The sequence below is a fragment of the Manis pentadactyla genome, chromosome 6, assembly GCF_030020395.1.
Source record: "Manis pentadactyla isolate mManPen7 chromosome 6, mManPen7.hap1, whole genome shotgun sequence".
Classification (NCBI taxonomy): domain Eukaryota; kingdom Metazoa; phylum Chordata; class Mammalia; order Pholidota; family Manidae; genus Manis; species Manis pentadactyla.
In genome coordinates this window covers 46,322,815-46,343,339 of record NC_080024.1, presented here as the reverse complement: position 1 = coordinate 46,343,339, position 20,525 = coordinate 46,322,815, and the positions used below count along the sequence as shown (strand labels likewise).

The following is a 20,525-nucleotide window of genomic DNA, read 5'->3' as shown; positions in this document are numbered from 1 at the left end:
AGAGGTATGTAGCAACGCAGGTTCAGAACAGAGGAGTAAGGGTCATCGGGCTGGGGCATTAGTGACATCAGCTACAGCAGGTAAGAAAAAATAACCAAAACAACTGTATGCTTATCACTCTAATTTCTGGGTGTTCCCAAATGAAATGAATGAAAATTGGACAGAACTGAAACCATCAAAATTATAAACTGTCTCAGATCATTTTAAAAACAGAGGTTTTGTTATGTTGCAATAAGTGGTAGAAATGGTGTTAACAGTTGTAGATGTACAAAGACAACAGTTTTTATGGAGTTATTCATAAGTGCATTGTTACATGTAAAATTCTATCATCCTCTTGACTTTCAGGTCAGGTCAGCCTTACATAAATATATTAGCACTGTTGAATCTGAAATATATGTATTTTTCAATATTCATTTTTACTCAAAGAGAGTATCAAATATACTTGAATTTTCCAACTGCTTCCTCTAATCTATAAACCTTTTTCTAACAACTGTTGACACTTCTGATCAATTTGATAAGAGTAGATCAAATTATAAAAAGATACATGTAAACTTCTTTGTATCAAATTACCATTTTTAAATGCATTTTTAAAATTGCAAAGTTATACAATAATCATTACTATTTTCAACATCTTGTTTACCTCCTTTGGATAAAGATATCCTATAAATTAAATTTTCCATTTATTTGAAATAATGTATGTAGAAAACTGTGGTATAATCTTTGGGTAAAGGGAATTGCCTATAAACATTTTTAATGACTAGATTTATGTTTCAAAAGTGAAACATATCCTCTAAAGCTAATGAATATCAAATATCTAAATAAATGGTATTTAATGAGATTTATGTGCTATTTCATATAAATATATTATGCAAAAATTAGATAATACCTGCTTTATTGAGGGTAATACCAGTTGTATACAGAAAATTGTCCACTTTCAAAAATTGTTGTAGAACTGTAAGATAGCCTGTTACGTTGCTAATGTGATGGTTGTCGGGTAGTTTAATTAAGGCTTTTGAAAACTGAACACTTGGTTGAGATTTGGCATCTGGAAAAAAGAAATCTTACTAAGAAATAGACAAAACAAATGCATATTAAGCACAGCATCATTGGTTAGGACATTTTGCTTTAAGGGAAGCAGTTATTACTAAACATTGCTGACATGTCATATAATCATTTTAAATTTGGAACTGAAATATATAAGGACTCTCCCTTTCTTTAGATCACACAGGCACCTCTAACAAGAGAGACTGACTGATGTTGCCCAGCATGTCCTTACCCTTTTATTGGGTTTCATTCTAGGGGTACCACACACTGACCATTTTTATAGCCCACGTGATTCACTTGGGATTTCATTTCTGTAACACAAACAGAGTTAACGGCGCATGGGCCTGAAGCCAATCAGAAGCATTTCATTATCCTCTTGGCCACAGTGTTTTGTTCAAGGATGGGTCCTGTGACAACCACAGTTAGAGAACTCTGCGGGGAGTTTTGCTGGGAGTTCTAGGGGAAGAGGGCTGCTTTCTCACCCACTGGATTTTATGTGAGGAGGAACATACGCAAGAGTTGAAAAGCAATCCTATTACCAAAAATGGAAACTTACTAGAAAATTGAGACAATATTTAAGGAGCAGAAAGTTGAGAAATGGAGAGAGAAAATCTAGTTCTCAATTATTTCAACTGAAGCCCTGATCAAGCCATGTCTAAAGTTGGTCCTATTCCTACACTTATTTATTTATTGCTCAGATAACTGATAAGTGCCTCCTTGGAGCTTAAGCTAGTTGAGGACTGGATATGGCTGAATATCATCAGAGACACATTTTCTTTTGCAAGGTACTAAAGTGGGTGGGTTTCTCTATCTGATAACAAAGCATGAATTAAAAATCTTCCAAATGTCAGGCACTCAATTTATATATATTATCTCATGTTAATAACTTTGAATTGACTATCCTATCATGTGTGGAGTGAGAGCCCAGTGACAATATTTATGTAATTATATTTAACAAATCAGGGGTCAACTCTTAAGTCATTAATACTCAATTTTTTCAGAAGCATCAGCTTTTGCTTTGGACTTTAAGACCACTGATAAAGACAGAAGCAATCAGTTAAGCAAGAAAAATACCTGGAAAATACGTAAGGTATATAAATAATGACAACATAGTTAACCAAACAAGAATAATGTAAGTTGCTTGAGAGCACAATCTGCTACCATCTGATCACTTACACTTTACTACCTACAACTTAACTCCTAAAATATGTGCCTTATTTACGTTACAGACCCACATTTCCTACAAATGAAAATGTATACTGAAGAAAATGTCTAGCTGAACTTTTCTAAGGATTTGTACAATCTTCAAGTTTCTGGTTTTTCTTGCTCCTTTTACCATAAAGACATTCACACATAAGTCTAATATATTTTCAGTGTACAAACTGAACACCTCCCTGACCAAATCTTGGGAAGAAAAATATAAATGCTTTATGGAAGTTAAGAAGTGAGGATGTATATTTCCTAAGGAACCCTTCAGGAACACCCCCCTTCTTCCTTGGTTGGCTTTACCAATGGGTCCACTCTTAGGGAAATGAGGCAGTAAAAGGATTGATCTTGATCTGAGGATTCAAGAGGGCTTGGTGTTGTCATGGAGACATGCCCAGGCAGGACCAGTATTAGCTCACCATCCTCGGAACGGGGGCAAGGCGGTGGCTCATGGACACATTCACGCTGATTCACTTCATGTATTCCAGCAGTTACAATTTGTAACGGGGTTTGTGTCAAAACAAAACCAAAACCAAAACAAATAAATAAAGCACTAGAAGAGGGACTGTGGAGAGACCCATCTCATTGAGGTCCCCAACAACGTAAAATGTGGCCTCCCTCTGGTAGTTCCTACTTACTTTTCATCCTTCTACACACATCTGCACATCCACTCATTCTGCCAAATGCCTTAATGTTTCACAAGTAAGAGTAAATATCTTAGTAAATTATTCCCAAATTAATCAAGTTCTAATTTATTTTTTTCTAACTAATATATTTTAAGAATCAAATAAGACAGCTTCTGAAAAACTCCACAAACAATTCTTTTTACCATGACTCTTACTAGACTCTATCTTTGAAGATTTTCTGCCTTTACCATTCATTTCTATTATGCTTTAAGCAGTGAAAGGGTCACAAAATGCTGTGGTTTCCCCTAAAGCCTAGTTCCGGAAGGTGGTGAGGTAAGGATGAAACTATCACCTTTGTGGGTGGTAAAGCAAAACTGAAGGTCACAACTGGAATCAGACACAATATAAGATTTTTTTGGATTCTTCCCCTTGGGATATGCAAGTGGAGTATACACCATGTCTGCCCAGCAGATACATTAATTACTCAGTCCCAGGCCTTTTTCTTACAGGCACCAAGTTTAATGCCAGAAGCAGGAATGTTGGTGACAGACAAATTAGCGCCAAAAATCAAATATTCCTATGTAGGGGGCTAAAACACTAAGGGGAAAAAGGATTCCAACTACACAAACCCATACTATATTTCGATAGGGCTAATCGTCCCTAGTCAATTTAGATTCTCCCCAGGAATCAACATTGATTCATTAGTGAAGAAGTACAGTTACATAATAACCACTTTGACTGTTTATTTACTAGCTGAGGAAGAAGTGTTGTACTTACCAGCTAATTTTCCAGTGATTAAAACTGTGTCTTCAAATAGCCATATATTGGCTTGGCTTTGTGGGAACAGTGAAAGTGTAACTGATGAATATACTGTGAAACACAACACAATTAGAATACTTTATTAAATGTGGAGTTAAAACTGGGTTAAATATAGTTCTGTTCCAGCAGGTCCTAAAAAGTCAGAAAACCGTCTATGTGATAGGATAATTCAAACAAAGGAAGAGTAAATGTTGGAGTTTTCAGAAAGGTCACAAAGTGAAATGACAAGACTGGCATCATGATTTTATTTTACTCATCTTTCCTATTTCATACAGTAGTTTGTATCAAAGTGACTGAAATGTTTTCTGACTAACCCCCAATATATATACATGGTCAAGTGAAATACTTACATAACCTTCTGCTACTTTCTCTTTATTCTTGTTATTTCCTTATGGGAAAAAATTATTTTTGGCTCCATGATTCAAGGTTCTCTAAGACAGAGACTACATCCATTCTTCTTTTTTACCTCCCTACATAAAGGTGCAAAGCTCTTCTTCACACAGGATGGTTTGCCAAACAAGCTGAGCTGGCGGAGGGGAAATCTGTCTACAAAATGGAACAAATGATCCACAGGCAACCATGAGTAGTAACACAGGATGAAGCCAAACCTGACCACAGGAGTAGGCACGGTAAGTAACTGCTGGGATGGAGTGCAGATGATCTAAAGGAAAAAAAAGTTTTGAGGCATTGCCTAGAGCATGAGGTCTCGTTTGGTAACTCTCCTCTATGCAATGTGAGTAAACTTTAAAAAAGTAACATAATATCCCTAAATCTCCTAGGACAGGATAAAACACATTCGTATGGGAATACTTTTCATATTTTAAGATATTTCAAAGAGCTGTAAAGGAAATATGCAATGAGGATAAAACACGAAATGTATACAATGATTTATGGATGGATGAAAACTCAAACACCTTTTTCCCAAAATAGGTAAAGAAGGCAAAGTGTAATTTAAATTTAGAATACACTAACAGACTAATCAGTGGATTTATTAGATTGAAGAGGAGGTGACAGAGGAGTAGCTTGGACACTGAGATGATATCATTAGGACACACATCCCTTATTTGGATACTTTCTCAGTCACAGAGAGCTTAAAAGGGGCAGCCCTGAGGGCTTTTTAAGGCTAATAACCCTGAGAAGCATCTTTAGAACTGCACTTTTTTGTAACTATATAATATTTTAGTTATCTGGAATGGCAAGTTACCTCTAGTAGATCTTTTCAAACAAGATCCCCAGGTATTTTTGCATACTTGAAGAATATTCAAGGATTATTTTGCCAGTTTTTTAATGCATTAAATCCATGAATTAATTTGGGAAGAACTGAAATCTTTACAATATTCAGGCTCTCTAAGAAGAAGTGTTTTTCCAGTGACCCACAATTTAGTTTAGTTGGTTTTCTAGGTCTGTCAGTAACATTTGGTAACTTTCCCCACATGTAGTCATTTCACATTTTTTATAGGCTTCTTGACATATTTTGTTTGTCCTTGTTATTCTAGGGGATTTCTTTTCATTATTTCTCCTAACTTGTTATTACTTCTGGTATATATAAAAAAAATATTGGTTTGTACCACTGATAATTTTGCAATCAGTAATTCTGTTGAAATTCCATTAATTTTGAGTTTTAAGATTGATGTTTTGTAGTTTTCCAAGAATGTGATCGTAACTGGAAATAAGTTTGATTTTTCTTTTCTAATACCTATGCCCTTTTTCTGTCTATTGTTATATTTTTTGCTCTGAAGGACTTCTGCAATGTAAAATAATATGTACAACTTCAGTTTCTTACTTTAGTAGGATCACCTCTAATATTTTATAGTTAAATATGACTGAGTTATTTACCATGTTAAGATCTTTGTGGTCCTAATTTTTAGAGAGCTTGTTCTAATTCAGGGCTGGATGGCGAACTTATGATATGCATTTCAGACAACTGTGGATCTTATACAGTAGTTCTAGTTTGTTCCAATATGATATAAAAAAGTTAATAGAGTTTGACGTATTTAACATCCTTATAATCCTGCAAAGAAGAAAAATCCTATTTGGTCTTAGCAGAATGTGTATTTTAAAGATGGTAAAATTCTTTTCACTATTCTTTTTTTTTTTGTATGTAGAGTTATAAGTAAGATTGATTCACGGGAGGAGGGTGTTTAAGTACATATAAGGGCATTTAATTTTGTATTACCTTTGTTAAGTCTCAAAGGTTATTAAAAAAACGCCAAATCATTTTATAAAACCAGTAGAATCACACTATTTATAATAGCCAAGACATGGAAGCAACCCAAGTGTCCTTCAATAGATGATAAAGGTGATGTGGTACATAAACACAAGGGAATATTATTCAGCCATAAGAAGAAAAGAAATCTTGCCATTTACAACAACATGGATCTAGGGGGTATTATGCTCAGTGAAACAAGAAAATACAGTATGATTTCACTTATTTGTAGAATATAAAAATAAAGCAAAACAGAATGAACAAAACAGCAGTAGACTCATAGACACTGAAAAGTGACTAGCGGTTACCATGCAAGAGGGTATGGGAGGGGTGGATGAGGGGGTGGAGTGAGGTGGATAAAGGGGCACTAAAAATAAAACAAGTAGAGTCAAGTTATTTTTAACTGTAACATTTTATCCATGGTTATTGTTCTACCTCATCTAAAATCAATGTAGTCATTTATATTAATATTAAATTGTTCATTTTATTGGATTTTAAATTGCCATCAAATTTGATATAGAATGTTTTATGATTTTTACTTTTATAGATTTCATTTTTGTTTATCCAGATGTATGCATAACTTATTTGATTTCAAAGAACTAGCATTTTGTCAATTATCTCTTCTTTTATTTTCTAATATATGTCAATCTATTTTAATCTTATTTCCTTTTTCCCAATTGATTTCGTTTTTTCTCTCATTAAATGAATAATTGTGCTTAAATTCTATCTTTAAAGCATTTAAGATCATGAAATCACCTCAAACACATCCCTATTCAGATTTTCTAGTTATGATTTCATTAAAATTTTTTTCTCATGACTCTTAATCTAATTATCTAATTTTTCATTTTGTCATTCTAAATTTAAGTAGTCAAGAATTCAAATGTTTCCATTAATTAGACTTGCATTCTGTCATCTTGTATGACCCATCCTTCCCAAAGTCCAATTACTCACAGTAAGTCCTACCAATTTTTTTCTCAGTTTTGAGATACAACTGACAACAGTGTAAATTTAAGGTGTACGTGATGATTTAATATATATTGTGGAATGATTACCGTGATCATTAACAGTTCTTTCCTGGGTACGCCTCCTGTACTCACCCTCTCTTCCATTCGGCTGCTCCTGTCCTCTAGGAACACACCACAGCTCTGTAGCCAAGACTCCCTGAATCCACTTTGGCCCTGCTGTTGGCCTAATCATTATACATTAAGTAAATTCAAACAACTTACATTTATTATTCAGCACATAAATCTAAACTTTTTGCCTCATCCTTTCATCATCTGGCCCCCCTCTACCTGGGCCACCTGCTTCTTGCTCATTCTCTGGGTGTGCCAGACCCCTCACCTCCACCTATACCAGACAAGCTTTGTACCAGAGCAGAGTTCTCGCTCAGGATTCCTTTAAGCCTCTGTAGAAGGAAAATGGCCTTCATGCTTTCTTTAAACTGGCCTCCTTATATTGACTTCACATAAGTAGTCTTAGTTCCCGTTTACCAGAACAAGAGATTCCCAAAGCAGAGAATTCATTCACATTCAGTGACAGACACTGCTAAAGTGCTTACTTGGCATTTTTCCAGTCTTCCAAGGCAGGGGTGTCAACACATAGCCATCTTTGTAAGCAGTGATAGTCAAGCTGAGCCCTAACTTATAAGGTACTTTGATCAGCACTGCCCCGTTGTTCTTGGTCACTGTGGAATTCGTCTTCGTGTAGTTTACAAACACTTCCACCGCTGCTTGACTCAGGTACTGACGACTGATGATGTCATTCACCTGAACTTTCAGCATAAACACAGACACTGGAAGAGAAAAGAGCCAGAAATTGCAGCATGCTAGATCCTAGAACGCATATGTCTGTTATTCTTTAACAGTACAAAACTGTTGATCATTTTTGGAAATACATATGGTGGATGGACAGAGGTGTAAAAACATTCCAACAAATTCATTATTCTTCCTAAAACTGAATCTGTTACTAGTAAAACACAGTATTAGAACTCCATTTTTTTTTTTGCCAGTTAAAAAGAGAAGAAAGGGGAGAGTGAATAACAAAAAGAAGTTCTTACTTCAGAAAACTACATTTTTACTTTGCCTCACTAATACTAATGCTATCAAGTTACGTAGACTTAATGCCATTTCAAAATGTACTCAAAGTTCTTAGACGAAACTGTGATCTCACCAAACCCATTAGTGCACGACTAGCTCCTTTATTTGGTTCTGCTGTCTGGAAAGCAAGGGATGTGTTTCAGTTCCAAATTACAAAACACCAACACAAAATCTTTAAAATACAAAGTATTACTCATTAAATATAAAAGAAAACATATGAAAATAATAAATTGAGGAAAATAAGAATTAAAGCTTTTTTCTAAACCTCCAGCCTTATAGGGCTCAACAATGTGTTCATGGATTTGCCAATGATAATGTCTGGTTAAAAAAGAACTTGTATCACCAGGGAAATGCTTTTGCAAACACTATCACAACACCCTTGCCAAAGATGCCTCCTCTTCCACTATAAATGGGCTTTGGAGTCAAAGTCCATCTCTGCTATTCCCTAGACATGTGACTTTGGATAAATTACCTCTCAAAGTCCATTTATTAATCTATAAAATCAGGAGAACAGTAACTACTTTGGGGTAATAAAATGAAATAATGCAATTCTTCAGCACAGTTCTTGGTTGTCAGTATTTGAAATAAAAATTGTTACTCTGCAATTGGAGACCACAGAGTACAGTGATAAGGCAATAATACCTTGAGGACTCATTATGCTGCTATGCATTTGCATAAACTCACTTTATTCAAAATAATTATCAAGAACATATCAGGTAAAAATCCATAGCAACAGTGCTACCAAATTATTGTTATGCCTTATCTATTCTAATTTTGTTAAAGTAAACTAGACTTTAAAAACTGCTTTTGGACGATAACAAAGATATTTTAAATACAAATAGAACTATAATAATCTCCCAGTCCTAGGGAAAGTGAGGTTCAGGAAGCTAGAGAAGAGCTCTGATCCTTTCAAGAATCAAAAAATGAGGTCATTTGTTATCCAAACACTATCCTTTATATATTCAAACATATTTTAGCATATTTCCTCTTATATGTGATAATTATAACCATAATTAGAACTAAAATATGTGGAGGGTTAAGGAGTCAGGCATTTTGTTCATTTTTAAGTGCAGCACCCCATTTACTCTTCAAAAATCTTCATTAGAGAGATACTACTGTTTCCTTCATTTTATATATTGGTAACTGCAGGTTAGAGAGGTTCGTAAATCAGCCATGGCCAACCCATGGTAGACGGAACAGGACCCAAACTTGGGACCCCCTCCTCCTCCAAGCTTGTGCTCTTAAACCATTGTGTGACAACTGCCTGATTATACTCTTAGTAACTCTAGTCCCAGTTTAGAGTGTGGAGATGGGAAGAATTAATTAGGAAAAATAAGGAAGAGGGAGGATTATATCCTGGACAGTCACAACATTAAAATGAAGTTCCACTGGTCTGTCTGAAACATTTAATTTCCAAGACAACAATCTCACTTCAAATATAAATATGGAGAATAGATTAGAAAGCAAAATATAGGAAGCTGAAGTTTACCCACACTTCTGCTTCCTCCACATTTTTAGTAATAGCCATATAGGAGCTTAAATAATTTGTGCATAGTCATTACTTTCAAAAGAAAAATTCAGGAGCATCAGGTACTAAAAGGTCAAGTTAGCCTCGGGCCTTAACTCTCCCTGTTCCTCAAATTATTTAAATATTTTCCCATCCTATCAAAAAGTTTAGCCCATTACTCTGATTTCACTCTAAAATAAAATCATGTGACAAAATCAAAATATGAAGAAGGGCTGGGAATAAATATATGTTCCTGACACCAAGCATTGCATGTATATTACCACAAAAATCTCAATCTGTCTTCTTTGTAAAATATGTAATAACTGCCCATTTTACTGATGAAGAGATGAGGATTCAGACAGGTAATGTGAACTGCCCCAAATCTCACAGATATTAAGAGGCTGTGTCAGCCTTTGAGTGTCCCTGTGAATGACTCCAAAGCCATCTTTATACCATGTAACAGTCTTGGGATCACACTAAAATTAATTCAAGGACTATGTGATGACATATAGAGAACTTGAGAACTTAAATTCTTATATAACATCAATAAAAAGAACTGATGTTTGTCCACCCCCACAAATGCACATTCATGCTAAATCACAGCCTCAGGCTCAAATGGGAAATACAACTCTTGGGTTCAAAAATAAAAGATTGTAATACATGTGACATGATGGACTCCTAAACCACATGTAGTTGAATAGGTCCATCTAGTACAAAAATTTATGTGTAGAGGACAAGTAGCTGCTGCTCAATTCAAAATAATTCTCCTGGCTGCAGGCCCCGAACCACCTAGATGAGATTTATTGAACTACTGGCACAAACCTAACTAAGAGGGGCCAGAAAGATCCTGAAATGACCCTGACATGAGACAAGATGCACAGAGGCTAACGGTTGCTGGAACTGAATCATCTTAGAGATACAGTCTATCAGCTCCACCACAATGCCTTCCAAAGTCCCCTGGTCCCTCCCTTCTAAAGCTGGGTTGTGCAGTCCTTCCTGCTGATCTGTGAGCTACATTATAATCCCTCCCTTTATTTCTTATAGCCAGAGTCAGGTTCTGTAGCTTGCTTCCAAAGTAAGCACCTTTAATGATACAGGGTACAACTGTAAATGTAAGATGTTTTATTTAATGAGCTACTCTCTTATAAGAGAAGGCAAAAGAAGGAAGGATAATGTACCAAAATTAGGATAAACCATATGAGAGGGAGACTGCACATAACTAAAAGGGACTTAAGATTCTCTACTAAATTTGATAGAGTCTTGCTCAAATCAAACGTTCATTCCTACAATGGTTCCTGCAACAGCATACTTAGGAATAGGACTCAGTAGGGAATTTTTGTTAATTTATTTGCTCCAAACATTCATTTCAGAAATTCTCAGAGCCTTTGAATTTATAAACTCCAATGTGTTAGGATGATCTTAAGCTAAATTCATTTTTTTTTAAACTATGTATATTCCATCTGTTTCATCCTTATAAGAAGTACAGTTGCCAAAAATAAGACACACTGAAACCCCTGACAGTCTGAAGCTGGGCTGATTTCATAAAATGTTTTCTAAAATACTTTCTAATCCAGAAAGGAAGGTTTTATTATTTCACACTTCATATAATACATTTGATGAGAAAATGAGTATCAAATTCAGAAAAAAAATGATTTGCAAAGGTTAAATATTGGCATCAAAATTACACTCTCCCTCTCTGAGGAGATTCCCCTTTTCTGTGCCTTAGTTAATCCCCTAGACTTAGCACATGATGTAGGCCTGGCCAGTAAGGGCTCTCTCTAGTTCAAACTGGAAAAAAACTAATGATATTTTCATGATATACACCCACCAGGTCCTGTGCCAGAAACCTTTATATATGCTTTCCAATTTCATCCTAATACAAACCTACAAAACATTTTCCCTGTTTTAAAGCAAGGAAATTGAGGCTATAACTGCACAATTAAGGGTATAGGCAGGATTAATAGATGAGTTCATCTGATTCCGAGTCCCCACACATTTACCCCACACATCTCTCACTGAAAAGGTTTAGGATGTGGATTTCCTCACAGTAACTAGCTTACTTCTTTCCTCCAATCCAGAACAGGGAAGGAAGTGCTCACTCACTGACCTTTTGTCCCCATCCCTTTGTCTGGTCCCAGCATAAGCAGCAGCAAAACAGTATAAAAGAAAAACAAACAAACAAGCAAAACAAAACAAACTCGGCTGAAAGCCTGGTCACAGCAATTAAAGAGTCATGAGCAACTCTTTTTCCTCCAAATAAAAGAAAAAGTTACAAAGAACTGCCTGCCCTCGACTTAAATAGGATGGTTATGACTTCAGTGATGTCAGCAGTTCAGTGAGGCACAGAGCTGGCAGCCAGAAGCAATATTATTTCCATAACAAGCTCCCTTACCAGTTCTCTACTCCAACAAAAATACTTTGGCATTTAGATTGGTCAGATTTCTGTGATTAAACATGTGATTTTCAACCGGTGGTACTTTTGTCTCCATAATCTACCTACTCCTCTCCATTGTATTTTTCCCAGTCTTCCATGCACTTATTATTTTCTCTGTCACTTAATTATAATCATTAAGTTTTGCCCACATAATCTGCTTTTCAATATGTCACATTGGCTTAAAAATGGTTCAGTATCAAATGACTTCCACTGCACCCTTTGAAAACATATAATCTAAATGTTGAGAAAAACAAAAAATATATAAAATACACATCAATGAGCATGGTCCTGAGGTTGCAGGGGAAAATTTATTTCACAATTAGAAGCAATGTTTACTAATAATCACTAAATTCAAAAGGCTAATAAATATGTGTAAAGAAATGTTCTTAAAAAGTGTATTAGAACCAACACTGTATTATGGTTTTGCAATAGGATATAGATGGGTAACTCAAAGTGTAGGGTTTTAAAAAAGCACTGCTAACTATATACTTGGTGACAACTAAAGTTTGAAGTGGGGTGGGCTGATAAATTACAATCCTGCTTCTCTTCAAGAGAACCTGACATCATCTTATTATGTTGTTACCATTACTTTGGTTACAACTGTGCCCATGCAGAAGCCACCTTATTTTCAGATTTCTCCAGTAAAAAATTAGCCTGTTTCTTCTATTAAATTTCAAGCATCTCAATAATTTAATATAAAACAAAATTTTTCCTCTCTAGGAATACAATGCTAAAAATATGCTAGGTATATAAAGTTTTTTTAAGACAGACTACAGATCAAATTTTAAAAATAAAATACTTTAACACTGAAATAAATATAAAAACTGAGGTTTATGCATTCTAATGAGAACTAGACAAAAAATGAAGAGCGTAAAAATATAGTGGAATGAAATGGTTGGGAACAATTTGAGATGTTCCCCGACATTGATTCATCTAACAAATGTTTATCGAATGCCTACTTATGACCAGATCTTCACACTAATCAGGTATTGGGATACAAGCATTACTAAGACACAGTCTTGCCTTGAGGAAGTTTATTCTGAGAGAAAATAGTATGTAAAAACATAGTACTTCAGAATTAACTGACACTACCATAAAAGGAGGTTTAATAAAAATATATTGAAACACAGACAACTTTTTATAGTACTTAATGTAGTCTTCTACAAAATTATGTAGAAATTAATTAGAATCAATTCATATAGTAAGTATCAATTTCAAAGAGATACCAAAAGCTTCTTTAGAGCAAAGGACACCATCAGCAGAACAAAAAGGCAGCCTTTAGTATGGGACAACATATTCATAAATGATTTACTGATAAGGGGTTAATATCCAAAATACAAAGAGCTATGCCTCAACACCAAAAAAACACAAATAACTGGATTAAAAAATGGGCAAAGGGCCTGAACAGATACTTGTACAGAGAAGAAATACAGATGGCCAATAGGTACATGAAAAGATGCTCCACATCAAAAGAATCCACTCCAAAACTACTAGATCTAATATCTGAATTCAGCAAAGTTGTAGGATACAAAATTAATACACAGAATTCTGTTGCATTCCTATATACTAACAATGAACTAGCAGAAAGAGAAATCAAGAAAACAATTCTATTCACAATTGCATCAAAAAGAATAAAATACCTAGGAGTAAACCTAACCAAGGAAGTGAAAGACCTATACACTGCAAACTACAAGAAACTCTTGAGAGAAATTAAGTAAGATACCAATAAATGGAAACACATCCTGTGCTCATGGATAGGAAGAATTAATATTGTCAAATTGGCCAACCTGCCTACAGCAATCTATAGAATCAGTGTAATTCCTATCAAAATACCAACAGCATTCTTCAACAAACTAGAGTAAATAGTTCTAAAAATTCATATAGAACCACAAAAGACCCCTATTAGCCAAAGCAAACCTGAGAAGGAAGAATAACGCTGGGAGGATTACACTCCTTGATCTCAAGCTCTACTACAAAGCCATAGTAATCAAGACAATTTTGTACTGGCATAAGAACAGACCCACAGACCAATGGAGCAGAATAGAGAGCCCAGATATAAACCCAAACATACGTGGTCAATTAATATATGATAAAGGAGCCATGGATATACAATGGGGAAATGACAGTCTCTTCAACAACTAGGGTTGGCAAAATTGGACAGCTACATGTAAGAGAATGAAACTGGATTATTGTCTATCCCCATACACAAAAGTAAACTAGAAATGGATCAAAGACCTGAATGTAAGTCATGAAACCATAAAACTCTTAGAAGCAAAAATCTCCTGAATATAAACAGGAGCAACTTTTTCCCAAACACGTCTCCTCGAGCAAGGGAAACAAAAGCAAAAATGAACACATGGGACCACATCAAACTAAAAAGCTTCTATACAGCAAAGGACACCATCAACAGAACAAAAAGCATCCTACAGTATGGGAGAATATATTTGTAAAAAACATATCCAACAAGGGGTTAACATCCAAAATACATAAAAAACTCACATGCCTCAACAACCAAAAAGCAAATAACCCGATTAAAAAATGGGCGGAGGATATGAACAGACACTTCTTCAAAGAAGAAATTCAGATGGCCAACAGGCACATGAAAAGATGCTCCACATTGCTAATTATCAGGGAAATGTAAATAAAAACCACAATGAGATATCACTTCACACCAGTTAGGATGGCCAGTATCAAAAAGACTAAGAACAACAAATGCTAGTGAGAATGCGGAGAAAGAACCTCCTACACTGCTTGTGGGAATGTAAGCTAGTTCAACCATTGTGGAAAGCAATATGGAGGTTCCTCAGAAAACTAAAAATAGAAATACCATTTGACCTGGGAATTCCACTCCTAGGAATTTGCCCAAAGAATATAATTTCTCAGATTCAAAAAGACATATGCATCCCTGTTTCTATTGCAGCACTATTTACAATTGCCAAGATATGGAAGCAAACTAAGTGTCCATCAGTAGATGAATGGATAAAGATGTGGTACATATACATAATGGAATACTATTCAGCCATAAGAAAAAAACAAATCGTAGCATTTGCAACAGCATGGATGGAGCTGGAGGATATTACACTCAGTGAAATAAGCCAGGTGGAGAAAGAGAAGTACCAAATGATTTCCCTCATTGGTGGAGTATAATAAAGCAAAACTAAAGGAACAAAACAGCAACAGACTCACAGACTCCAAGAAGGGACTAGTGGTTACCAAAGGGGAGGGGTGGGGGATAGAGGGGTATTATGATTGGCACACATGGTCAGGGTGGGGGTGGTGTGTGTCAGGATCATGGGGAAGGCAGTGTATCACAGAGAAGGCAAATAGTGACCCTCTGGCATCTTACTACACTGATGAACAGTGACTGCAATGGGGTATGGGGGGGACACAATAATATGGGTGAATGTAGTAACCACATTGTTTTTTCATGTGAAACATTCATAAGAGTGTATATCAATAATACCTCAATAAAAAAAATCTTGAGTAGAGACAAAGCAATCATGATTTCACCAAAGAGAGTATCAATTTCCAACTCTTTAGCCTGGCATTCAAAATCTGAGATCTGGCCACCACCTCCCTTTCCAGCCATATCTAATCATATCTTTTTATCACGGATTAGCAAACCACAGCCAGCAGGCCAACCCTGACCCACCACCTATTTTTATAAGTAAAGTTTTATTGGAACACTGCCACATTATGCATTTATGTATTGCCTATGGCTGGTTTTGCTACAACAGCAGAGTTGATAGTTGCGTCAGAGGCCACATGGCCAGCAAAGACTAACAGTTATTATCTGGCACTTGACAGGAAAAGTTTGCTAACCTCTGCTGTATATCATCACATAGTGGGTCACTGGTCCCTATCCAAGACCCACCCAGTTTCCTGCTACTTTATTCACTTTTTTCTTCTATTGTTAAAGGCCCCTGTTTTTTTATCCTCTACCTGTTATGATCCTATTCTTCAAAGTTTAGTTCAAAACCCACCCCCTCCAAATAAATGTGCCCTTACCACAGTCATGTGGGATCTTCTCTTCTGACTAGTTGAATGGCACATGATGTATTCTGATTTATGTTTTGTCTTCAGTGTATTTGTCCTGGCAAGAATAAGTTCCTTGATAGCCAATATTGTTTCAAACTCAGCCTTGTGTTTTGCCTTAGTTTAGTAAGGGGTTTAGCCATCTCTTGAGTAAAGGATTCTAGATTAACTGAACAAGGGTGGGGAGGAAGGTAGGAAGACAAGAAAATCGGGAGAAAGTAGGAAGTAAGAATGGTGGAGAAAGGAGTAGAGAGAAGATCAGAAGTGGCCAAGCACCCGGGAAAAAGCAAGGTAACAGCAGGATTTCCACAGAGGCCACCTGAAGTCACAGTCGCTTTCCTTTCCAGGCCCAGGATTTGGTGAAATTTTGAGCATAATCCCACAGTTGCCAGAGAGAAATATTTTATATTATTACAATAATCACAGTAACTAATAAATATTGATTCCTTTCCTTTTGTAAATTATTACTTTTCCTTTGAAATTTTTCATGAGAACAAGCTGGAAGTTGTGACTACAGAATAGACAGGAAGCAAAACTTGCTAAATAAATACAGTGCAGCTGTATTAAATTTACTTTTTACTTTAGATTAAATTTAATATTTTTTACTTTTACTATTACAAAACAATACCAACACAGTCTTATAAATTCTTGCTCCCTGGGAACCAACAATTTCCCTGTTTAATTGGAGGGAGGGCTGAAAGTTTAGAAAAAAGCAAAGACAACAAAGGAGCTTAGAAAGGACCGTATTATTCCACACTCTGTAAAGCAGAATGGAAAGAAAAAGGGCCTCAACAGCTTAATCTTAACCGCATTTCAAATATGGACACAGCTTCCTTCTTTTAAAGGAACAAAGGATGCTGAATTTTAAAAAAAGAAAAAACCGTCACTAAAATAGAAAAGTCTCCTTCTCATTGCTTAAGGACCAGATTGGGTCCCTGATTCTTATTGGCTCTAGAGTTTAAAGGGAAAAAAATTTTTAAAGTCTGTGCCTGTTTGAAGCAAAAACAAATTTATTTGCAGTAAGTTAATATTAATCACAGAGAAAATGTCAAATCTAAGAAGGAATTACAGGAACAGAATAAGGACATGATTTTCAACAGCAAAAAATGTTATAGACCAAATAAAATACACGTTTCCTCCATTAGGAGGCTAAATGACTGTGATTCACCAAAACTAATGAAATGAGGAACATAAAAAGAAACCTTATAACTTAAGAACAAGCACATTGCAGACAGCTCAGTAGGGAATAAATGAGAAAGCTGAGCCGTTGGCAAGCACTGGGACTCAGTTCCTTTTCTCCTACCCAAAGGGCCCTTTCCCTCAGCGGAAATAAATCAAACTGATTCAAGCTCCTAAAACACACTGCCCTGGCTCACTCCACAGCCATTTCATATCCTGACTTTAATCTTTTCTTTCCAATTTTTCATCCTGCCTCAGAAAACTGACAATTATTCATTCACTCATGCACAAATGCACTCAACATACGTTTACAGAGTACACTCTACGTGGAAGCACTGAATGTGGAGCAACAGAAGAAGGCTACAGCCCAGTGAGAAGTTAAGGGTCACTTTTTTAATTTAAATGTTTGAAACGCCCTTGTTCCTGGCTGCCACGGATATGCTGGGCACCTAACTCAGACTAAGTGGTGGAGAGGGCTCCTTTTTGGAGGTGAAACAGATTTGTGTTTTGAATAAGGGGTATTGAGGGTGGGGGTTACAAACAATGTAGCTCCTTAAATCAGCACACTTATCTTCAAGACTCAGCTCAGACATCACTTCCACACAGGCTTCTCCAGTCAACATGCCTGGTCCAGGGCGGGAGGGAATGGTGGGGGATTGAGAGAAGGGCTAGTTTTCCTCCTCCTTTGTGTATTTCATAGCTCAGTTCTGACTGTCACGGTCATGTTTGGCATCACAGATGAAAATACAGAGAGAAAGAAGCAAGTTTGGTTTTTTTCCTGAAGGAATTCAGCAAATTTTTTTAAAGCCTGAGCAAAAAACAATGTGAAGAGTATGTGAACACTATCCCCAAAATAGAAATAAGTGAGCTGAGAAAACGTGAGAAATAGATATTCCTCCTCAGAGGGAAGACAGGAATTTAGCAATTTGTCCAGCAAGCATGTGCTCACAGGCATGTCTCCGAGCTCCCCATCCTCACTCCTGCTGAACCACATCAGCCCCTGCGCACTTGCTTGAGCAGGAGGCATGCTCCCTCCCACCTTCGGGTCTTTGCACAGGAGGTCCCTACAGCTCAGAATTCTCTTCCCCCAGATATCCAAATGGCTTACTTCCTCATCTCTTTAAACTCTTTGTAAAAATGAGGCTTCTCATGAATAGCACCTCCCAGTCCTCCTTACCTATTTACCAGAAGGACTCACAACACTCAATGGCAGGTCATACTCAGCACTAAGATTTATTACAGCAAAGGATGAAAAGTAAAAGCAACATGAAAAATAAATGCATTGGCCAAGCCCAGAGAGGTCAGGCACTGGCTCCCAAGTCTCTCCTCTTCTAGAAATGCACAGCAAACAAGTCCTCTCTAGCTGTAAGCTGCAGAGATCCTTGCAAGGTGTCTCTGTTGCAGGGAAGGCCAATCAAGTCTCCACGTCCAAGGCTATCGTGGGGATGCTGCTCATGCAGACACATTGCTGTTATGTAACCACCTGTAGTAGTCAAAACATAGGACTATATACATCAAGCTATATATTATCAACTTGCTAAGTAATTCTAAAAAGTCTTGACAAGCTAGAAGAGCATACATACCCTGTTGCTTCAGGCAAACAGAGTATCATTCATCAGGAACATAAAGAACATTTAAAAAGCCACACCAGGGGCTGGTCAAGGAGGCATCATGGTCCCAGGCTTCCCTGGGGTGACACATGAGCATTGAGCGATGAATCTGCTGCCCACACCCTCATCTATTTTTTCCACACTACCTTCTTTACAAGCTATATAATTTACTCTTATGTTCATTTTCTATTTCCCTTACTAGAAAGTTAGCTCTATGAACCCATGGACTTCTTTACATTATCACTGCCAGATCCTCAAATCTCAATCCTTACTTTCAAATAAATGACTGAATTAATGAATTCTTTACTCTTTCATACTATTAAGTGAGACCCTTGCTTCAGAACCACTTAATTGCATGGGAGGATGCAAATGTGTGAAATGAGGTAGATAAGCCTTGGAAAGCGGTACAAAGAGAAGAGTAAGCAACCGTTTCTATGCACAGAATGTTTGTAAGTTATGTACTTTAAGCAAAGTACAAACTATTTGATTCTTTACCACTTCTTCCTTCAGTAATTTCAACAGATTAATTCTTGTGATGTTGAGAAAGAACTTCAAAAAACAAGATTAAGGCAACCATTGCTTTTCTTTAAAAAGCAACTATATGAAGATTAAGTCCACCAATCATTACCCAACTTTAGGTAATTAGTTGGAAAAGTACTCTGCATATCACCAAGAAACTGAAATTGAAGTTGGAAATAAAAATGAAAATAAGCAATATCATGAAAACAGAAAGACTGCTATAAGGGAAAAAGCCCCATTTTGGAAAGTAATTAAATTTTTAAATATGAAATTGTTATAAAATCTCCTTCAAAGAGATTTAGATTTCTAATAAAACACTGTTTACAGAAGTAATCTATTAAGAATCTTTGAGTAGCACATGTTTTCCCCCTAGGTGTTTCAAATATACTGATAATGATAAATGGGAGAGAGAGACAAGAACTTTGGAGAACCACCACTGAACGTTCGTGCTCATGAATGTAACAACAGAAATCAGGCTAGATGGTTACCTAGAGTATAGGACTTCCTTGAGGATAACTTAAGTATAAATTACTTGATTTGGACATAGAGTACTCTAGCTTCCTTTGCAATTTAATGACTCAAGGTTCTTACGTATTTCCCAATCTATTATAATTGATGGATAGTCTGGAGACTTTAGGCCAAAAGGAGAATCAAGGTATTGCTATTTATGTAGTTAATACCTTAAAAAAGACTTAGCATATCAAACTGAACATGTTCCCCCAAAATTATCCCCAAAATATTTCCCTTCTTTCTAAAACAGATGTAAAATTCCCAAACAGCAAATAATTGTAGAGTGTGATTACCATTTTTGAGCTAAGCAACTCTAGGCCAGGAGACTCTGGAGTAAGAGAGAACTCCCTGCTGAAGTCCAGGTTAACACTTTCTCCAGAATGGGATTTGGGGGAGTCAGCTGTGCCAACTGGGATGGCCAGCAGCCTCCACCTCCCGCCAAGAGACCTGTCCAGCACTGCCCCAAAGACCACCACCTCCAAGTCCCACGCAGCAGGACAGCCCAGTTCTCTCTACCTGCAGCAGTAAAGTTTTCTTTGCCACTGATTGTAAGATGCATTCAAATTTCAAAAACATCTCAGAATCAAAGAATGTGGTACTGTTCTTATTAGTACAGTGTCTCAAATCTAGTTATTTTTTTTAAGTACTTATTTTTAGCGGTTGCCCATCTTAATGCTGCAAAGAAACAGCGTGACTTGTCTTCTCTCTTACAATGTATCACAGGCTTAGCCACT

General features: G+C 36.4%; 1 protein-coding gene across 2 annotated transcripts in view; it reads right to left on the bottom strand.

Moving 5' to 3' along the window:
- Window positions 1–20,525, bottom strand: part of FAM171B (family with sequence similarity 171 member B) — a 69,003-nt gene that overhangs the window by 13,191 nt on the left and 35,287 nt on the right. The window contains exons 2-4 of one of the 2 annotated variants that reach the window (XM_036924883.2): window positions 7,460–7,693; window positions 3,654–3,746; window positions 887–1,045 (exon numbers count right to left, since the gene is read on the bottom strand). In XM_036924883.2, the coding sequence (XP_036780778.2) occupies window positions 887–1,045; window positions 3,654–3,746; window positions 7,460–7,693 (486 nt within the window). The remainder of the gene's footprint in view (window positions 1–886; window positions 1,046–3,653; window positions 3,747–7,459; window positions 7,694–20,525) is intronic. The other variant, XM_036924884.2, reaches the window with a different exon arrangement.